This window comes from Argopecten irradians, chromosome 14 (assembly GCF_041381155.1).
Source record: "Argopecten irradians isolate NY chromosome 14, Ai_NY, whole genome shotgun sequence".
NCBI lineage: Eukaryota > Metazoa > Mollusca > Bivalvia > Pectinida > Pectinidae > Argopecten > Argopecten irradians.
The window spans coordinates 17,673,073-17,694,351 of record NC_091147.1 but is presented as its reverse complement, the minus strand read 5'-3'; the positions used below and the strand labels follow the sequence as shown (position 1 = coordinate 17,694,351).

General features: G+C 33.3%; 2 protein-coding genes across 2 annotated transcripts; both read left to right on the top strand.

Annotated features, from left to right (window-relative positions):
• The first annotated feature begins 6,122 nt into the window (after positions 1-6,122).
• LOC138307070 (uncharacterized) lies at positions 6,123-10,466 on the top strand. The gene is made up of 6 exons (XM_069247699.1): positions 6,123-6,255; positions 7,257-7,374; positions 8,421-8,564; positions 8,965-9,244; positions 9,622-9,755; positions 10,416-10,466. Exons 1-6 carry the CDS (start codon positions 6,128-6,130, stop codon positions 10,464-10,466), a joined length of 855 nt encoding a protein of 284 aa, XP_069103800.1. The 5' UTR covers positions 6,123-6,127.
• A 5,151-nt stretch (positions 10,467-15,617) lies between these two features.
• On the top strand, positions 15,618-20,091 carry LOC138307927 (uncharacterized). Its single transcript, XM_069248852.1, has 7 exons — positions 15,618-15,983; positions 16,351-16,490; positions 17,091-17,208; positions 17,858-18,134; positions 18,416-18,558; positions 19,171-19,267; positions 19,691-20,091. The coding sequence occupies exons 1-7, from the start codon at positions 15,858-15,860 to the stop codon at positions 20,017-20,019; spliced, it is 1,230 nt and encodes a 409-aa protein (XP_069104953.1). The 5' UTR covers positions 15,618-15,857; the 3' UTR covers positions 20,020-20,091.
• Positions 20,092-21,279: the final 1,188 nt, after the last annotated feature.

Sequence of the window (21,279 nt, the reverse complement as noted above, 5' to 3'; positions counted from 1 at the left end):
TACGTTTTTCTTCTTCTTTTTTTCTCTTTTAACAAGAAAACAGTTCAAAGTTATATGTGCCTTAGCTGGGCGAAATATTATTATATAATATATTTATTATTTTTTTCTTCAGAAATCTATTGAAAACAATAAGGTTAGATGAAAATCATTCAAATAGACACACAAACATGTATTATGCCTCATAAACATTAGGTACAATACAGAATTTTACACTGTAAAAGTATTGTGTTTATGACTTTTGTACATTAAGATAAAAATATACCTGCAGAAAGAGCTTTACAATTACTAAGACCACTGTAAAATGTGAAATGTAATTGTAGACCACAACTTGACATCTTGGTCTGACCGTATGTTCTCATTTCGTCTTGTAAATGTAAATATAATGTTTTTTTGGCAGCACAATTCATTTTATCTCTTATCTATACACGTTAAATTAAAGCACGCATTGTAAGCATGGTAAATATCAAAATGATTGTTATTTTGGTGTTAAATATAATATCTAAATCTCTTCTTTATTCGTGAGTAAAATTACAGCACATAATTTTTTTCGTTTTTAGTAAACTGTAAACTGTAAATCATGATTGTGAATATCTGATTTTATTGGTTTTTAATTCGGAGTCTTTACAAATGAAGTAATAAGTATTCCTATTTAAGTTAATTATTCGCTAGCAATCTCAAACATTGGTAGAAATATCCATGACATCAGTTGAAAAAGAGCGTCTGTCTACCGGGTATATCAATTTTGAAAGGCAAATATATGGGGAAAAAAGATAGTGCAGTATGTAATCATTTAACGAGGTTAAGCCGAGTTAGATAAACACGTAAATAATGAATCAGGTCACGTCATTGGGATTTTAGCTTGCACTTCAATAAAGGAAGGTCTATAGTAAAATAGGTCACGCAATTGGAAATTTGCATTATGAAATTTGCTCTTCAATAAAGAAATGCCCATAAAAGGAAATAAAATATTATTTAAACTTTATTTTGCTGTTTCACTTCTATAAATGAAAAATTTCCAACCTTTATAATTCATAATTAGGACGTTCGTGTTTTGTTTGGTTCGTCAGTGATATGACCTTGGTATATATTTGTTTAGTCAGAAGGAACGAGTGGTGAACACGTGATGAATCACGGTAGACTTACCCTAGGAATATGAATGAAACTGTCTTCGACTGAACTTTTGTTGCTTCGCGGTCACTCCAAATTTTGATTCCTTACTCAACTTTATTCTTCGATAGAACTTCCAGACATTTACTTTTATTCTTGAATAAAGTTCATCAAAATTATACTATAATCCATAGATTAAGTATATCAGAAAATGTATGTCAACTTTCACCGTAATTATGGATTATATGGAGAAATTCTGATCTTCAATATTGAATGTCAACCATGGCTAGTGATGCAAAGACATGCATTTTATTTAAAGTTCAGTATGGTGCTATAATTCAATAGTTGTATTTAAAAGGTAAATCTGGTAAATAGTATATGAAGACAGGTTGTTTTCCCCTTGAATGTCGCTGGTATAGTAGCCCAACCGAAACGGAAATCAATACTACATTCTGCCTATTCGTCTGATCTAGCTTCTAACGACTTTCCCCCATTCCCGAACTTGAAACATGATATCATATCCATTGATGTAATTTCCGGTCTGACAAAGAAATCGTGATGGCAGTTAAGGAATGGGTCAATAGAAATGACTGTTTTGCAGTCCTATGCTGATAACACAAGGACATCCTTTAGAGAGGACAATTGCATCGACAAACAACAGGTGGATCTTAACCGGAAGTTACCGACTCTCGAATTGGCAATTATCTTGACTAATCTATAGTGTCCAATGGGTTTTTTCATACATAAAGTCTGTGCCGTTACAGCCAGATCAATATACAAAATTAGGCTTGTTATCCCTAAAATTGTTTGGGAAGAAATAAAACATGTGTTTTAAACTGTCGATGGGTAACATTTACCCGTGAGTTCTGTAGCTACCTTTCAACACCCTTTTGGTGCCGTGTTCGATTTCCCCGTTTTTACACACACACAACAACAATATACAATTTAAGTATGAGTAAAGAGATACAGCAAGATTCTGATTCTTCGGAGACTTGTCTTTTCTAAACATGGATTTTTGCAAGTCTGTAATTTCCCGAAGTGCATGCATTAACCTTTCGCGGTGTTGTTATTTTAGTTTAGCGATAAATGCACTTTTAGTCTTTTAACAACAAATTTCATGCATGTACAAAAAATTTTCATCTTTAAAATGACTTGAATACAAATGTGTAATACTGCTTTTTCTCACTTCTATTTTCATTTCTATAAATGGAGATATGAAAATTACCAACGTTTTTCACCTTATACCGTTAGTTCGTCAGTGATATGAACTTGGAAATATAATGAAATATGTCATGTAAAAGGTTACGTACCATAAATGTAATTACGAAAATTCTCAATGCTTTTACCCCAAAATAAAGATCACCATTTCGTCAGTGAATTGACCATGGGAAGGTGACGAAACATGTGGTACAAATTCAAGATGAATCTATGCAGACCAGGTAGTGTACTTTTATCCAGTGATTGATCTGCAAATGAACAAACAAACCATTCCATATTTATAGAACCTTGAGTTATAACCCTTTATGAATCACTTCATAGGTACAGGTAAATAGAACTAAGAAGTCAAAAAGGTTACTTGCATCATAACTAACCATAGGTCTTACTGTTGACACAATCCAGGGTGTAAACACCAACAGCGCCTCTGATTGGTCAACTCCAAGATCTCTTGATTCCGATTGGCTCTCAACTTCGGGATAGCATTGTATTTACTGTTTGACAGATAGTTGCGTATTCAAAGTATTAAACAACAATAAAATATTGATACTCTATTTAGGCACTATATTTTATGGCGGAAAGATGTCACTACATATTGTATTGCGGTAAGTTTTCCTGGAGAAAGACAAGAAAATGGTCACCACGGTATAAGTATGTTCCCCAAACGCGTGACTGTTGTTTATCATGTTCATCTAAACTCTCGTTAGTTAATTTTCAAATTTTTCAAAACTTACTAAGGTTTGATAAACATGATAAAAAAACAGTCACTTGTTGACGAAACTCTTTATATGATATGTGCAAAATTGTAAGTTTCAAGACAAGTGCACAAGGTTCGATTCAAATAGCATTCACGAAATAATCACGTCATTTTGTTTACTAGCTTGTCTATTGCAGGTACTCCTACCATTTCTCTATATTTTCTGTTCTTTGGGTGACACGTTTAAAACTTTTCCTTTTTTTGATGAAACAATTTCCAAATATCGTTGAATAATTCTAACGACATTATATATTATGATATTACAGCTATCAATAAGTATGTCGGAGCCGACGTTCGATAAACGTCTATAACAACACAACTCTAAAACGTGTAATCATGGTACCATGAATCAGATTAGTATATTTCTTTTTATATTATAGATTTATTATATGTTATAGTATTGTTATATAAGATAGCAGGTTCACAGTCCCGCTTTTTTACATTACGATCACTTGACCTTAAGAAACAATTATATTTGATACAATCTTTTTATATAATCAATACGATGCTATCATGGGTAAGTACATATTATTAAAATTATATTATTTAGTTTTGATCTGACGTACTCTACTGAAAATTTCAGTTAGATTTTAATAACATCATTCATCATATATAACACAGTCACTGTAAAGATTAACTGTTGGTAAATGACGCCTGTAAATTATTATATCACAATTTCCTTTTCCAGTTCAATTGTCTTTGGTTGCATTTGATGTGTTTTACAAGGATGAAAATGGATCCACTACATCTGCTGTATGCTGTAAAATTAAATGACGCACATTCTGACTAAAAGCTAAACATAACGGGAACGGTGACTTCGAATTAGAATTGGTAAGCAAATGAAAATGACAATATTGATGAATTTAATATTGCTATAAAAGCTTTAGCATAATGTTCATTATAAAACTCGTTTGAATAAAATGTTATCAACCAATGTTAACAATTAAAGTTATATGTACCGTAATTTTTATTCAAGTCACATGTCTTTCAAAAATATTCCATTCAGCATTTATGTTTCTTATTTTAAAATATATGGTGATTTTAGGGTTGTCGCACGACGTCGTTTCCCGGAGTTTTTCAAAATTTCATTATTTTCATTTTTAAATACAGATAATAAGCAACTGGAAAGAAAATGACATATTAAAATTGTCACAGTTATTAGTCAGCACCTTAATTTTTGTTCATGACTGTTATTGTTATTTTAGATTGTAAACTGAAAATTCTGTATCACATATTTTAAAAGTGTTTCATTTTGGGTAGCGTTCCAAATTGGGTAGCGTCACGTTAGAAATCTTAGCATATTGAATTCAGGATCGTTCATGAAAATAGTAACATTTCAATGGGTTCCCGGATTACTTCCGTACTTTGTTGGAATATAAACACTATATCACTGAAGCATGCCGCCGAAGACACCAAGCAACACAACCCATCCGGTCACATTATACTGACAACGGGCGAACCAGTCGTCCCACTCACTGTATGCTGAACGCTAAGCGGGAGCAGAATCTACCACTTTTATAGACTTTGGTGTGTCTCGGCCAGGGGACAGAACCCAGAGCCTTCCTCACAGGGGCGTACGCTCAACTCTAGGCCAAATGTGAGGCGGTGCCAAGGGAGGCATTAGGAGAGAGATAAAGTCGGTTAGGAAGAAGTGAAAAGATAAGATCCTAAATTTAGTTGCCTTTTACGATCATGCAATAGGGGCAGCAGGTACAATTCTAACGCCCTTGTATCAGAACTGCCTTAGTCCGATATATACCTTATGCTTTTGTATATGAAATATAGTTATATTTTAATTACTGTGAATATTGTCAATTCTGGATTCGCGGAGTTTTTGTTTTTAGAAACCAATCGAAGTCGTGAATAATCTATCTTCATTTTGGTGACAGATTTATCTTGTTCCAGCAAAGAATAATAGTTGCTCACTTCCACGGCTAATCTAATGGCTGATATTCAAACAAGGATTATAGGATTAAGACAAAAACCGGCAGATGAACGGCAGATGGTATCAACAGACCTACCAATGGACGGGTGGCGACTGAGACCCAAGAGGTAGGCTCATGTGCAGTATGTCAACTGAGTAGGGGGTATCAGTGACATATTCTACATAAAAATATTATCTATTTTAATACGTTATGTAAGTGACCCAAAAGTATCCTCATCCTGATATATTTTCACCCTGGGGTATATTTTTAGACTATGTTCGCATAAAATAATATATACTAAGCTAACTTATCATAAGCTATATCCATTCTTATATTTCATTCTATGTATATTTTTATTAGGTATTCTTATTCTAAGATATCTTCGTCCTAATTCGTTCTAAGGTAACTTAACAAAAAGTAAATTCATCCTAATTTTCATAATACGCATTTTATGATTTATACTATATTCAATAATTATATGTTTATAATTCTGGTATTATCAAAAAAATATTTTGAAATTGAAATATCGTTCTCTTAATGTAGCTTATGATATGGTATATTCACCCTAATGTATTTTCATCATATGATATATCTTATAAGGTATCTTTATTATAAGATATATTGATCCTATGTTCACTTAATTAGGTTTGACATCCAATGCTGTCCATATGTGTACCGTCGAGTATCACACTGGACCGCGCATTGTTTCGACTTGTTTATTTAGATATTAACATTAGGCGAAAAAAATAATATGTCCGTTCAGGGTTACCCGACCGACCCTAATTTTTTTACCCCCAACTCTAAAATTTTCCCACTTTTCTACGAAAAAAAAGTAAAGTCAGGATTTTGATCACAGACTCCGGTTCCGGTCATTATTTTAGAGTCAAAGAAATAAAAAAAAACCTAATCAGACATTTGTTTGGCTTTATAATTCAATTTTAAGAGTAGGTATCAAAACGCAATAATAAATAACGGTGTATTGTTAATAAATATGTCGATTTTCGATTTTACGAAGCAGAATGAGTATTAGTACAAAACAACGTATAAAATAGATATTCAATTACAAATTATTTATTTAATTCCGTTTACTTACCCATTTTCCTTATTTTTAAAGGACACCAGCATGGATATTTACATATGTGATGAGAAACAACGACATTGTAAGATGATGACGGTTAGACAAAACAAGTTCAGCAAGACTGGGGAGATTTATATCCACGGTATACACATGACAAATCCTTCAGACTTCAGGTATATACTTAGCTATAACCCACTTGAATAGTATCTATTCCGGTCTTTTATTCGTTTCAAATATCTGACCCATTTGCATACAATCTCGTGGTAAAGTATATATAGACAGGGTGTCCCATAAATACTGCATAGGCCAGTGCAATGCCTTTGATATGGAAATAAGAACATTTGTACCCTAATTGTCCCATAACGTGATAGCTAAATATGGTTGTCATTTTCTAATTATATCCCTGGTTTTTTTACCTGTGAGTCACGTTCGGTTTATGCTCGCGTTGAAGTATTCCCAATTATCTGGTTTTACATTCTACGACAAAGAATTGTCGTTTATAATTATCAAGACATTAAAAGAAAATTACATACAACATTTTAAGCTATATAATAGATAAATTGCTTACCATATATTTTATTATGTACAAGATTTGGACATTTTTCTAACTTGTAAGTTATATTATTATATATTTTTTATATAATAGAAGTCACATATTCACTACTAGTAATAATGAAATTATAAGCAGACGATAAGACAATGCAAGTACATAATTATGTATTTCACATCCAGTGCACTACCTTTGTTTGGAAATAAGTACATCTGTACCCGTCCTAGCTTCGTATGGTCGTTGTTTTCTAATTAAATAAGTGATTTTTTTTTATCTGGGAATAACGTTCGATTATCTTGTTGATATATTCACAATAATCTGGTTTTAAATTCTACGATAAGGAATGTCTGCATTTATAATTCTTAAGCCTTTGAAAATACATGTATATATACCTTATTAAAGAAACAAATGGCGTACCATATCTTGGATGAACTATAAAAAAATAATTGATTGTTACGTGGAAGATTTTGACCTGTATTTAACTTGTAACCTACTTTACTCCATACATTCTAAACCATAGAAATCACAGATCCACTGAAGTACTAGTTATAAGAAATTATTAGACGATCAGACAGTGCCGGTAATAATTATAGTTTTTCTTTTACCTATTAACTGCTTCTTTAGATATGGTGATGAGCTTTTCAAGGTGGGCAGTGAGTTATTGGCCGACACTACAAAGGAAACCATACAGAATCATTTCCATTTCGACGCAGAACCAAATGGCAGACTAACAAAAACTCTGGTAAGTGATTTTAATTGATTATCAATGATCAACAACCGATGCTTTCAATCACGCCAAGAATTTTATCGCAAATATACGTACAGTTAAAACAAATACTTATATAATTATAAGTAACGTCGCAAATGATATCACACTTTTGACCTATATACAGTCAACCAGCCTCTTATACGTACGATTTACTTTCGCGAGTTTACAGTGATCGTGAGGTGCACAGAAATATCGTTTACATTGATATATATTTCCATTAAATTTTTAAATTCGCGCGGAAAGAAATGAAATTGAACCGTACACGAAAATGATTTGGTTTGCAGTTTATATATGAGGATGTTGTCATTCATTACCTAGCAAAAGTAGAATACACTCTTTTTATTTCAAAAATATGTTGTTAAATCAAAACATTCAATTTGGATCGGGCATCAGGCAAACTCTATATACTTACTCTCCACATGATTACTTAAGGAATAGATTTTTATATTGTTGAGGTTATGAGGGTATAATGATAATGGAGCCCGTGTAATTTCATTTAACCCGGCTTCGCCGGTGAAAAACTGTATATTTACAGGTTTTCACGGAAATGAATATTATTTATTCTCGCAACATTTGCACATTTTTTATTAAAATACCCATATTTTTTCTCTCCCGTCATGGTCAACGAAGTCGATTGAACAGCTGATTGGAATCGAGTCATTCATATGTTTCTACCAAAAGTGGGGTCATGACCCCACGTTGCTACGCCAGCGACTATTCCCGTAACGATAGAATCGACGTACGTGTTGTACTATCATTATACACCGATGATGATAATACTAGAAAGTATGGTTATCGAGTCCATGTCAGTGCTATCTGTAAATATATGTATGTATATAGAAGTATAGACTAAATAATCAGTACATGTAAACATATTGTACTGTGAAACGTCACGAGTAATGATTTCGTTGGTTGTGTCAAATAACCATTTACATGACAATCGAGCAGTATATCTCAATAATAGTTCCCAAAGGACCGCTAGTATTAGAAAATATGTCATATTGTTATATTTGTACCAGACAATCAGACGAACTGAGAATGGGAAGACAGACGAAATAGACGTGCGAGTAGTCCTCTTTATAAAGCCTGAACAAGCCAGTATAACATATGCAAAACCAGGACGACGAACTATTGATAGAGTGGAGAAGAAAGAGGAAGTAAAGGTTCAAAAAGTTTTCATTCAAACTCAACTCAAGAAATACCTAACATTCTACAGTCGATTAGTCCTCCCTTCTGGTGATTGTTACGTCACAAAATTCATGTCAAAATATGACGTCAAAAGCACCAGAAGATGGGACTAATATACCGTAAATTGTACTTGACCACATCGTTTTGGGATCTCGTGACCTGTATAATTATCCTATCTTTTGTTAGAGACGTCTAATCACTCGCAATGAAATGAAATGTAATCGCAAACGGGAAAAGTTTTGTTTAGAGTTCAAAAATAAGTAAATTGACACTCTTTATATGTAGAGTACATTTGAATAAAACATGTCAACAGTAGTGTCACCATGACAGCTAGTATTACAAAAGATGTCTTTAATTGTGTATTATTTGTGCCAGACACAAATCAACCACACTAAGGATGGGAAGACAGCCGAAAAAGAAGATGATACAGTCCTCGTCGAAAACATTAAAAGCCCTGAATATACCAATATGGCACATACAAAACCTGTATTGCCAGGACGACAACCACGACGACGAACTATTGATATAGTGGAGAAGAAAGAGGTAGAGGTTGAAAAAGTCTTGATCAAAACTGAATACCAAACGAAATACTTAAAAGTGGGGGCCGACGCCTCTGTCGTTGGAGACTGGTTGGACCCGCAGAACAAGGACAAATGTAAGTCAGGTTTTTATACAAAATTAGGGTCACTTGCCCATCATCAAAACTCATACAATACAAAAAGGTGAATTCCCTGTATTTCTCGTAACACATGACACACATTATATACTCTCTCTCACCTCTTAGCATCATAAAAATTCACGTAAAATTTCACCTTTCCATATGATCGAATGGACACTTTGAAAATCTATATGGCATTTATATATGCTTCATATATTTCTTATTTTATGACGCCCAAAAGATGTGACCCTTAAAGGGGCAATTCACTCAGTATAATGCTTTTACTGAGTATATGTTCACTTGTTTATAAAATACACATTAAGATTTTGTAAACAATTTAAATATTTGTATTATATACATTTTCTTTCTTTCAGTTTGGTTTCATTTGGAGCCATTTAATGTATTTTACGAATCCCCTAGCGGCCCTCTTATATGCTGTAAAATCAAATGCGACAAATTCTGGCTCAAAGCTAAACATACCGTGGATGAGGGCATCGAATTGGAATTGGTAAGTCAACGAAAATGAAAATTTCGTTAGATTTGATACGCTGGGAAAGGTGTTAAAATAACATGCGCCGTAATTTTTAAACTCACCAGCCAAGAAGAACATTTCATTTGTTCGTCACCACCAGAGGTGATATTTTGAGAATCTCTATACTAAAAAGTACATATAAAAGCTGAAAATGATTTTTGGCCTTACTGTCAAAAGCCATTATATTTACAACTACAGTGCAGTGAAACATACGGTCAGACCATGAAATTAAGTTTTGGTACTTTAACATTTTAACAGTGTTAATTGTAACTGTAAAGTGATTTATGCAGGTAAATTTCCATCTTAACATGCATATAACAGTTTTAAAAAAAATTTTAGACTGCATAGATTCTGTTTTAACAAAAATTAAAATGTTTATAAGGCATCATACACGTTTGTCTCCATGTGATTAACTTTCACAACTATACTCATAAAACCTTAAGCTTTTCAAAAGATTGCGGAAAAAACATAGATGTCAAAACATTTACCGAGCTATTGTACATTTAACGTTAACAGTAATCTGAATACACACTGTGCTCTCCGCTAGATGTATTTGTGGTCAATTTTGTGGTCAAAGATGATTTTGTATGACGTTCCTGCTCTAACTTAATCTGTAACTTTATTTCCTTTCTCCAGACCGAGGAAGACACAAATGTTCATACGTCAAAAACACTCAAATGGCCGTGATGGTACCTGGTTTGAATCTCTTTCTTTTAAAGGTAAGTATTTTTAACGTTAACAATTTAATTGTATTTGTTATTATATCATATACCATCAATTGGGACGATAATCTGTCAGTTATAGAATTAACACGATATATATTACATATAGGATCTTGTATGAGTGTTCATTTCATATGAGATTTTATGAAACGATATTTGGCAAGCAAGAATTAAAACTTCGAGACGAGTTTCATAAAATCTCATATGAAAGGAACACAAATTTAAGATTCTTTTTATCGCATAACTACAAATACCTACAAAGAATTTCACGTCACAATGTAATCCTAAAATCCAGCAGAGGCCTCCATTTTTCCCGCCGTCTTCGTTATCCTGACGTCACGTCATTTTTCTGATGTCATTTTATTGTTTCTGTCTGACGTCACAATGAATTTTCAGCCAATGAAAATCGCCCAGGTCATATTACACAAGTGACATATGCAAAATTCACTGGATATCAGGCGGATTATGTGATAAATATAAAGGCGATATGGTATACCTGCAAACTACATTAGTATTATACAAAGGGAGGCATTAGATTGAGGGACAAAAGCATATTTTGTATTTGAAGATGAGTTTTTTAATGTCGAGCCTAAGTTTAAACGCCAATTAATTCCTTTACGAACCTCCTAGAAGGATGGACTGAGTACCAGTGTGTGTGGGACAAGATGAATGTGTGGTGTATATACAGTGGAACCCACCTACTTTGGATACGGTTATATCATATATTTATATACTGTTCACACACATCCATTGTTTTCCTCCTTACTTATATTGAAATTTTCCCAAAGACCTCAATATTAACGGGTGCTATTTGAACATACTGCATTTGAACAATTCTTTTCGAAACGTCCCCCCCAAAAAAGTACATGTACTCATTCTAGTTTGTATTGGGTGCTATTTATATGTATATACCAATATCTCAGCAAACGCTATCTTCCTATAACTGACACTGTTCTTGTTTTAAATGCGATCCTCAAATATGATTTGGAGTCGAACAAAGTGGTCTTAAACGACAGGCCCGAAACGGAAACTATCCAAGGAATTTCGAAAGCATCTCATTTCCTCATTTCACCGTAAAATCACAAAACACGTGTTGATACGTGACCAAAGGTACACAGTTTGGCTAGTGGTACATCGTCACCGTCACGGGGTTATGTAGACCAGTGTTTTCTCTTATTTAGGAGAGGATACAAGTGCATCGTCCACAGATAGCGGACCTTCCTTATAAACGACATTTCGTTAAGATAAGAAGGAAACATGTGTTTGTCTAACATTGCTATATTTTGTACAAAGCCTAATGTTATTATTTGACGACAAGTCTAATAGATAGATATAAGAAAACATTCATCTCTGCGAAAAATATCACCGTGAAACGGTATAAAGAGAAAGAACTATACCGGGACCGGAAACAAAGACTCTAGGTAGAACTATACCGGGACCGGAAACAAGGACTCCAGGTAGAACTATAACGGGACCGGAAACAAAGACTATAGATAGAACTTTTGACCTAGATTCAACTGCGGTCAATATAATTCATCATTATTGAGGAATAGTTGTCATGTTTTCAATTATCATTTTATAAATATTGTCATCCCACTTGTGTTGCTGTAAAATGGCAGATATATGTATCACAAATAATGAGTGTATTTTATCGAATATGATGTTTATCACATTATCGAAGAAAATATAACAAAATACCGGTATGCAATCACATTTATCGAAGAATAATATAACCATAAATACCGGTATGCAATCAATATTTAACATGCATTTTGTTAAAGTGTCAGGTTTTCCTTTGATAATCAGTATAAGTTGTCACAAGCAATGTATGTTGTTTGATACATGCAAATGACAAGTAACGTTTTCGCCACTGAAATCACATGTCATTGCGGATCACTAATCGCGTTTGATACATATCTTATTGTTCATTGTATGCATTGCTTGTGTTAATATCCAAATTGCTTTGACTGTAAAATGGCATATTTATGTACAACGAGCCAGTACACACATGAGTATTATCTTCAGATAATGTCTTTATTATGTTTAAAGTGATTAGTCGGGCAAAGAAAACCAGTCTAAATGCGTTCATTGGCCTCCCAAAAGTTCTCACATATTAATACGACGGTCAAGTTCTGCTTACGTTCCCCAGTTCTGACCATTGAAATAAAGAAAAGTTGAAAGCATTGAAAGCGAGGCTACGTGGAAATGTAACCACGGACATAGTGAGCCGGGAGGTCGTTTTAGGATTCCTATACTTTAGATTAATTTCTTCGTACGCAGACAGATTTTGACGAGAACGTTTATTTTTCTATTCCATAAGATATTATACTGGATACATTCACACCATTTTTACCGACTTTAGCCATCCTTGCCCGACTGTTCACTTTAAAGGACAATTAACCTTACCGTTTACTACTAACCTGCATTTTATCGTGTTCAGCTTTTACCAATTACAGGGTCTTGACTTTACCCATAATCGACAGATTATTTATTGTATTTTGTTCACATAACACATTTTGTTAAAATGTTAACAAGTATATCTTATTAAGTTGTTGTTATTTAATTTAATTTATCCAATCTATTGTTTTACTAACGTTACATACAAATTAAACAAAACCCAAACATTACCTTGTTTCTGTTGCTTTATTGATAAGTTGAAAAATAACTAAATCAAATATGTAATCAAATGTTGTATTTACGTGCTTGAATATTGGTCAATTTCTGCCAATGACGTTATATATAGAATAAACCACAATGATACCGTGTAGCATAACAAACATGTGCATGAGCTTTTATATAGCATTACACACGTGTTGACAAATTTTAGATTGATTTACACAAATGTGGACAACTTTTGAAAAACTTTACACACGTGTGGAAAAATTTTGAATTGCTTTACACACATGTGGACAACTTTTGAATTGCTTTATAAACATGTGGACAACTTTTGAATAACTTTTTACACATGTGAACACCTTTTGAATTGTTTTACACATATGTGGACAACTTTTGAATATCATTTCACACACATTACAAACATGTTTCGTGTGAAAAGCTAGACTGTTACTGTAATACCTAGTCCTGAACGTTTATCCAGATTTTGTTGATATCTATAAAACTTTGAATTTGATAGCTGGATGAAGTCACAGTCTCAAACTACGTACCTAAATTAAGGGGTGATTATCGCCCACGGAATCACAGCATTCGTATGTAATTTTCATACAAAAATTACAAATACTTACTTTTATGTTTATATTACGTCAGGTAAAGAAATATCCACATTCATTCATTCTAAATCCTCGATACGCAATTTGAATCCACGTGGTGGTCAGCGAATAGTGTTCTTTCGTGAGAAACAATTTTTGTAAGCCCTTTGATAGCCCTTTAAAGCTAGTAACCATCCACCGTCAAATATGTATTATGATAAAATAATTATTGGAAATGGATTTTCTATAACAATGCATAAATATAAACTGTTTCATTTATATGAAAGAAATCTGGATCGCGTTTACCACGTTCTCGTTCTCGTAGTTTTTTCACGTTCATGTGTCGTAATATGTTCCGGAACATTCTGTTTGTTTGGGGTGTTTATTACTATAATCCTCCTGCATTTTAATTGTGTTGATCGTGGAATGAAACCTTTTAACTCCTCTGAGGAAGGAATTGCATATTTTATGGAAGGCTCCTTAACTTAAATATTTCCTTAACTTGCTTTCCTATTGGAAAGTATAAGTTAAGGAATGTTCGTGAAACTAGGCCCTTTAAAGCTGACTTATATGAGTGGTTAAGTTGACAAACCGTTCAGAATATAACCTTGTCTGTCTAGACAGTTCAGAAAATAAAACTTTCTCATAATACCCATGGAGATTCATGTACGTTTTCATATACAGTATACCTAACTACCATAAATTTACTTTATTGGTACAATAAATATATTTATGTTAGGAGGTATTACCACATATCTAATTTAAGGATTTATTATGAATATCCACGCATTTCTGGTGTTATATTGCCCTTGTAGAACTTCAAATTATTTATTCTACTTATTTTACATACAAGTGGACAACATTTGAATTCATGTAGACAAACTTTAACATATCATTACACACATGTGGAGAACTTTTGAATATAATTACATATATGTGGACAACTATTTGTAAATAACGTTAGACAAATGAGCATCACACACACGTGGACAACTTTTAAATAACTGTACACACATATGGACAGCTGTTGAATAACTTTACAGATATGTGGACTATATTTGAATTGCTTTACAAATTTGTGGACAACTTTAAAATAACTTTACACACATGTGTCTTAATATGTTCCGGAACTTTCTGTTTGTTTGGTGGTTTTATTATTATTATCCTCCTGCATTTTGATTGTGTTGAAAGTATAATTCCTTAATTTCCCAGAGGAATACATTACAGATTTTAAGGAAGCTTGCTTAACTTAAATATGTTCTCTTAACTTCTGTAATGTTTTCCTATGGGGAAGAAATTAAGAAATCTTCGTGAAACTAGTCCCTTTAAAGATGACTTTAATGACTGGTAGAGTTGACAAACCTTTTCTGTCTCGACTGTTCCGAAAAAAGCAACGCTCCCATGATTCACTTAGAGATATGTGTTATTTTTATCTAATGTTTGAGAGGACCATATTAATTATATTATTAACGTCATTGTCAAGGTTTAACATTCAAAAGCACTGACACACAAACCGTTCTATAAATACTTCGTTTGTAAGTGTCTGATGGGAAATACCTATATATAGACTGAAAACGCAAACGTCATTGTGAATATTTTTAATTCAAAAGCACAAAAACGTTTTACAAAATACTTTTTTTTTTAAATATTCGTTTATGTAGAGAATGGTAAATATGTCGTATATCGGCTATATATAGACTGGAAATTCCGTTCGATTAAAATTAAAACATTACATTTAAACATCGCTGAAGCATGACGGCCTCGATGGTTTGAATAACATCTTGTTAAACTGCCAAAAATGTTTTTGTTTTTGTTTTGTTTATGTGAATAAAGGGTTTACGTAATTGTCTAATAATAACCAAATGAAAATCCCGGTCCGTTTGACATGTATAAGTTAAACCATAGACATCTTTGTATATCAGAATAGACTGGATAGTCAGAACTACAGTTTATACGAAACTTTGGATATATACTGCACACATTATTATATGAAACTTTATATTTGTGTATTATTTTTCATATTAATAATTTTGAATTTCTGAACATTACTGTTTTGGAAACGGACTGGACAGCACCAGTACGAGAAAAGCAGGTTAATATTGCTTGTTCCTCTACTCAAAATCAGCGGGTAACAAACGTTGTTCACTGCCATGTCTATTCCAATGACAAATGTTGAAACAAAAATCAAAAGTCGAAGACAAATACTGGAGGATGAATCCGATCTTATCAGCGGGCCTTCCAGTGGACGTGTGTCAGCTGACAATGGCACTGAGGAGGTAGGTTTTACATCACAAAGTCCATTTTTGAATACCTTACATTGTGTAGGTGATCCAAGGGCAGCTTCACCCTAAGTTGTCGCCGTTCAAATAGCATAGTTTCCGCTAAGGGACCGGGAACGTGCCAATCCTGGTATCTCTCTTTGGTATTGGTAGTATTTGTTTGTATTTATGCTCATGTATAGAGAACCATTTAGTATTGATTTTATCTAGACTTAAGATATAATTACTTTTGCACGGAGTCTTAATTTTGCGATTGAGACTCAAATAGTTTTAATGTACCTTTGTATATTAAACTTGATACATGAATATAAATTAATAACAAATACATTTTGCACCTTTTACTGACTATTGCTATTCTGTTAAGGATACCAGTGTGGACATTCATGTGTATGTGGAGGGCATGATATATTCTCAGCTGATGACTTTAAAACAAAAACCACACAGAAAGAATGGCAAGATGTTTTATATCGACAAAATGAACTCGACAAAACCTACAGACTTAAGGTAAATTAAAAAAACCACGTTATATATCCATTCCGAATCTTTTCTTCGTTTTAGATACCTGACTCAATGGCATAACATACTAGTGGTACTATTATGTATTTCATGATCGTGTGTAATTCCTTTTGTATGCAAATAAATACTATAATTATCTTATTCCGTTATTCATGTAGTATGTATGGTCGTCATATCCTAATTATATCTGCGGAGGGTTTTCAACTTATCGGTCAGGTTTTGATTATTCTTGCATTGAATAATTGACAATTGTTTTATTTTACGTTAATAAATATATGTCATTTCTGATGATCTAGTCAGATAATGAAAACTATATACACCTTGACAAAATACAAAAAGTCATGGTGTAATCTGTCTTTGATTAACCATAATATTAACTGTTGTATACGTGGACGGTGATCCTTTTTTCGAACTCTATTCGTATATTTTGGTGCTATTTTACATTACGCCATACATTGAATACAGCAGAATCCAGAGATACTGAAGTAATTAACAAATTAATAGCGTAGTATAAAAAGTACCGATAATAAATGGCATTAGAAGTGTTTACTTTTTTTCAATAATTGCTTTATTAATACTCTATTCCAGTTTCGGTGATAAGCTTGTCAAGGTAGGCAATGAGTTATTGGCCGACACGACAATGGAAACCATACAGAATCATTTCAATTTTGATTCAGATGAAAATGGCAGACGATCAAAAACTTTGGTAAGTGATATTGCATTGACATCTGCCATAGCGACCACCTCTGTATAAAGACCATCTGTGTAATAGGACCACATTCTCACGGTCCCAAATTGTTTATTTCATCAAAACCTGTGTATAAAGAGTTCTTGTTTATAAAGACCACCTTTCCTTTGGTCCTAACAAGTATCTTATGGTTATAAAAAAAAGTTGGTGTAATTATAGGTCCGGGTATTTTGACCTACATACTTTATATGATTTTACATCTTGTATGTATAAAAAAAAGTCAATAAAACCATGGAGAAAGACAACAAATTTGTGTGAGCAGGGATTATCAAACCATATTTCAAAAAAAAAACCTTCAAATTCAAATTACTGTAAACTAACTATCTTTCACGAACTGTATTTTAAAACAAGTTCTCGAAGATCAAAATTCGCGGATGGAAAAATGAAAGTGATATTCCTATCAATAACTATGTTGTAGAAAGTAATTATCAGAGATAATCTTTTGCGAAATTATTTGGATCTCGAAATTCGCGAAAGTAAATCGCACACGAAAGAAAGTTGGTTTACAGTAAGTGGTCCCACTGTATACAATAACATTGAATCATGAATGACAAAAAGACTGCTAGCTTAAATGAAGAGTTCTTTAATTGGTTTATCTTTGTACCAGACCATCAGACGGACTGAGGATGTGAAGACAGAGGAAATAGACGTGGAAGAAGTCCTCGTTACAAAAATTAAAAGTCTTGAACATGCCCGTAGAAGAAATCGATTCGTATCGCCTAGAAGACCACAGCCACGTCCACAGAAGAATCGAAACATTCTTTTAGTGCAGGAAAGACCGGGGATAGATAAAGTGCTCATCCAAACGACAGACGGGAAATACCTTACAGTGAAAGATGGCGCTGTCGTCGGGGATTGGATGGGCAGAAACAACAAGAATAATTGTAAGTCATATATCTGTATTTTGAGTATTAATCTATTGTTTTGATTTTATTATCAAGCTTCATATCAAACCGTTTTATGATCGGTATACATTGAGCTAAACTGTTGCATGATTGGTCAGATTATCCCAAACTAATGAATGATTTTCGGTTCATTTTCAAAGTAAAAACTACAAAATATTATATGTGTTATTGATTAAGAGGATATACATAAAAAAAACGAATTATGGGCTTTAAGGTATTAACTCCCTAAATATGTCTTTTCAACATGTTTTCTCTTTCAGTTGTGTTTGATTTGGTCACAGTGAACGCAATGTACGAAACGAACCTTCGAAGGAAGAAGCAAGTCATTTGCTGTAAAATCAAATGGAACACATCCTGGCTGAAAACTACACTAAAGGCGGACGGAGACTTGGAAATAGAATGGGTAGGTGAGAGAAGGAGAAAAACACATCAATAATATTGACAGGTTTAATGCGATGATGATTATTCACTCATTGAATAAAGCGTGATCAACCTATGATATCAATGATCTTCATATCATTCATATGTGCTTTTATAACGATATATAGTGGTATTTGTCAGATTGTCCTGTATACGTTATCTACGGTGCAATCGGGATAAAATACAGATTCTCATAACCATTCCATTCAATAGATGATCTGACAACATCCATTAAAGGGTCATGTTCGGAACCTTTATACCACATGTACTTCAAATCAAATGCATTGTCTACACCTTGTTACATCAAATGAAAATGACATTTCGTCTCAGTATACATATAAAATTAGCTTTGTTGTGCTTTTTCTTGGGGGGGGGGGGGATAACTACGTAGCTTTCCAAACTATTTCGTACCCTGAAATTCAAATGCAATATTCTGCAGGCAGCAAATTTGATTGGCCATTTTCACAGGTCACCAGGACGTGACCCCTAATAGTTTATCTACAGTATTTGTCAGATTGTCTTGTTAAGTAATCTAGAGTATTCTCGTATGTCTCAAAATAATGATGAGATATGTTACTCTATTTCATTTCTCCAGACCGAGGACGATGCAGATGACCACACCAAATTGTTTAAACGTCGAGTGACATCTGATGGTCGTAATACTACCGGATTCGAGTCCCTTCTTCTGAAAAGTAAGTATTTGTAACCTCATCATTACATGTACCCTGTAATATAACATTCCTTCGCGAGCGATTTATTTCCGCAAAATGTCTGAAGCAATTATATTGATAGGAATTCCACTTGAAAGTTTCAATATGCGAATGTTAATAATCACGAACTTTAAAGAAAATAGAAATCGTCAAAGAAAGTTGGTTTAAAGTAGGCAGTTGTTGGTTAATCATATACTATTATATACCATTCTCTGTCACTCAAAAAGACGATATCAAAGTCGTTTGGTAACATCTATTAGTTTACAAAGGAAGACATTGAATGATCGCATTTTGATTTCATGACGGGTTCCTTAACATCAGATCGTGCTAGCTTCGATGTAGCTTGATTTTATTATCGTTAAATTTTAAGAAACCTTCTCAAACTTAATCTATATTATTTTTTAGATGTTTTCCTCCAGTATAATTCGAGTTCCAACGAGGTGGAGGTGAACTCCAGAAATTCGCACGTAAATCTCGAGAAAACCCTCCGACAGGTCCCAAGGTCATCCCAGTTCAAGGTTATCGAATTAAGAAGACGTGTGGAGATGGGTCGACGGTCCAATATATATCATTCCTCTAATGCTAGACCAAGATCCTCAACATTGCGTTCATATATAGGCAATTGTCTCCCCTTCTTCAGGAGATCATCAAGCTGGTACCAAAATGGGTCTACAGATGGCGAGTGGAGGCTCCCGGTCAACGACATTTCGGGCAGATCAGAGCAAAATGGCTAATGGTCTAACATTGCTTTTTATTGTACAATATATTTGAAAATAAAAGGAAATAAAAAAAATATTAAAAAAAAATATTTATTATCTATTCATAAATCCACTTAAAGCTGACAATGCAAGTTGAAAAGTATAACAAGGTGTTACTTCATTATGCATTATATTTTAACCTCAAATACATGTTTTTTAACTTCATTTGTCAGCTTCAAACTTTCACAATGCGATGTTGATAAACTCTTTAGCGAGAGGTTCTTGATGAATGCCAATTACATTTCATCGATTGAGGTGAAAACTTTGATATTTTCACCATAAAACCTTATATTTCACTGCGAAAAATATGATAAAAACAATACCAATTATTTAATGCACTAGACCGTCCGCATTTGGAATACGCCAACAGTGAGTAAGACTCCATACAATGTGAAATGTGTCAATTGAGAAAGTGTAAAGAAGGAGGACAAAGATAGCTCCAGGTTTAAAACCTCTACCATACAGTGGACGGCTGTACAGGCTTTCAATATACCGGAGATTAAAAGGAGATACGATAATCGTTCACAACATTACAAAAATAAATATACCATTTTCCATCATGAAAACGTTAGCAATGGAATGATTTAATTATTTTTAAATATACATTTTCCGCATATTTTGTCACAATTTATAAGCTTCACAACAATTTACGAGTCAAGAGTAGTACCCGAGAATACACATTTTTTCATAAATTAAGTTGTGTTCCAGTACACCTAGGACGTGCTATATAAACATAAAAAATATCTCTAGTGTAAACAGGGGATTACACCTTCCCTAATGTTTTCCTAAGTTAATGAATTCCTTAAAAGTAAGGAATGTTGATGAAACTTAGCCCTGAATCATCATTTTCTTCCTTTTTTGCCGTTCCACACCCCTCCCCCTTTTTTCTGTATAATGATAGTAGTATTGATAATTAAGACAAGACATTAGCAATAAAACGTAAAGTGCAAGTAGATATTTCCTTAAAAGTTTAGTAAAATCCAGAAATATAGACTGAATAAAATACGCTTATATCTTGTGATTTGTATCTAGTTCCATTTTCATTTCAACAAATTTTATTGCAAATAATATGCAAATGGATTTGGCAACAGGCAAAGCCTATAGTAGCCATCTCCAAACAAATCCGGTATAGTACAATTATCAAAAAATATTTTAACATTTCATTAAGAATGAATATTATTATTAGTGTATCTCCCCAACCTATCATAGTAGAAAAATCTAAGAAAATCTTTTAGT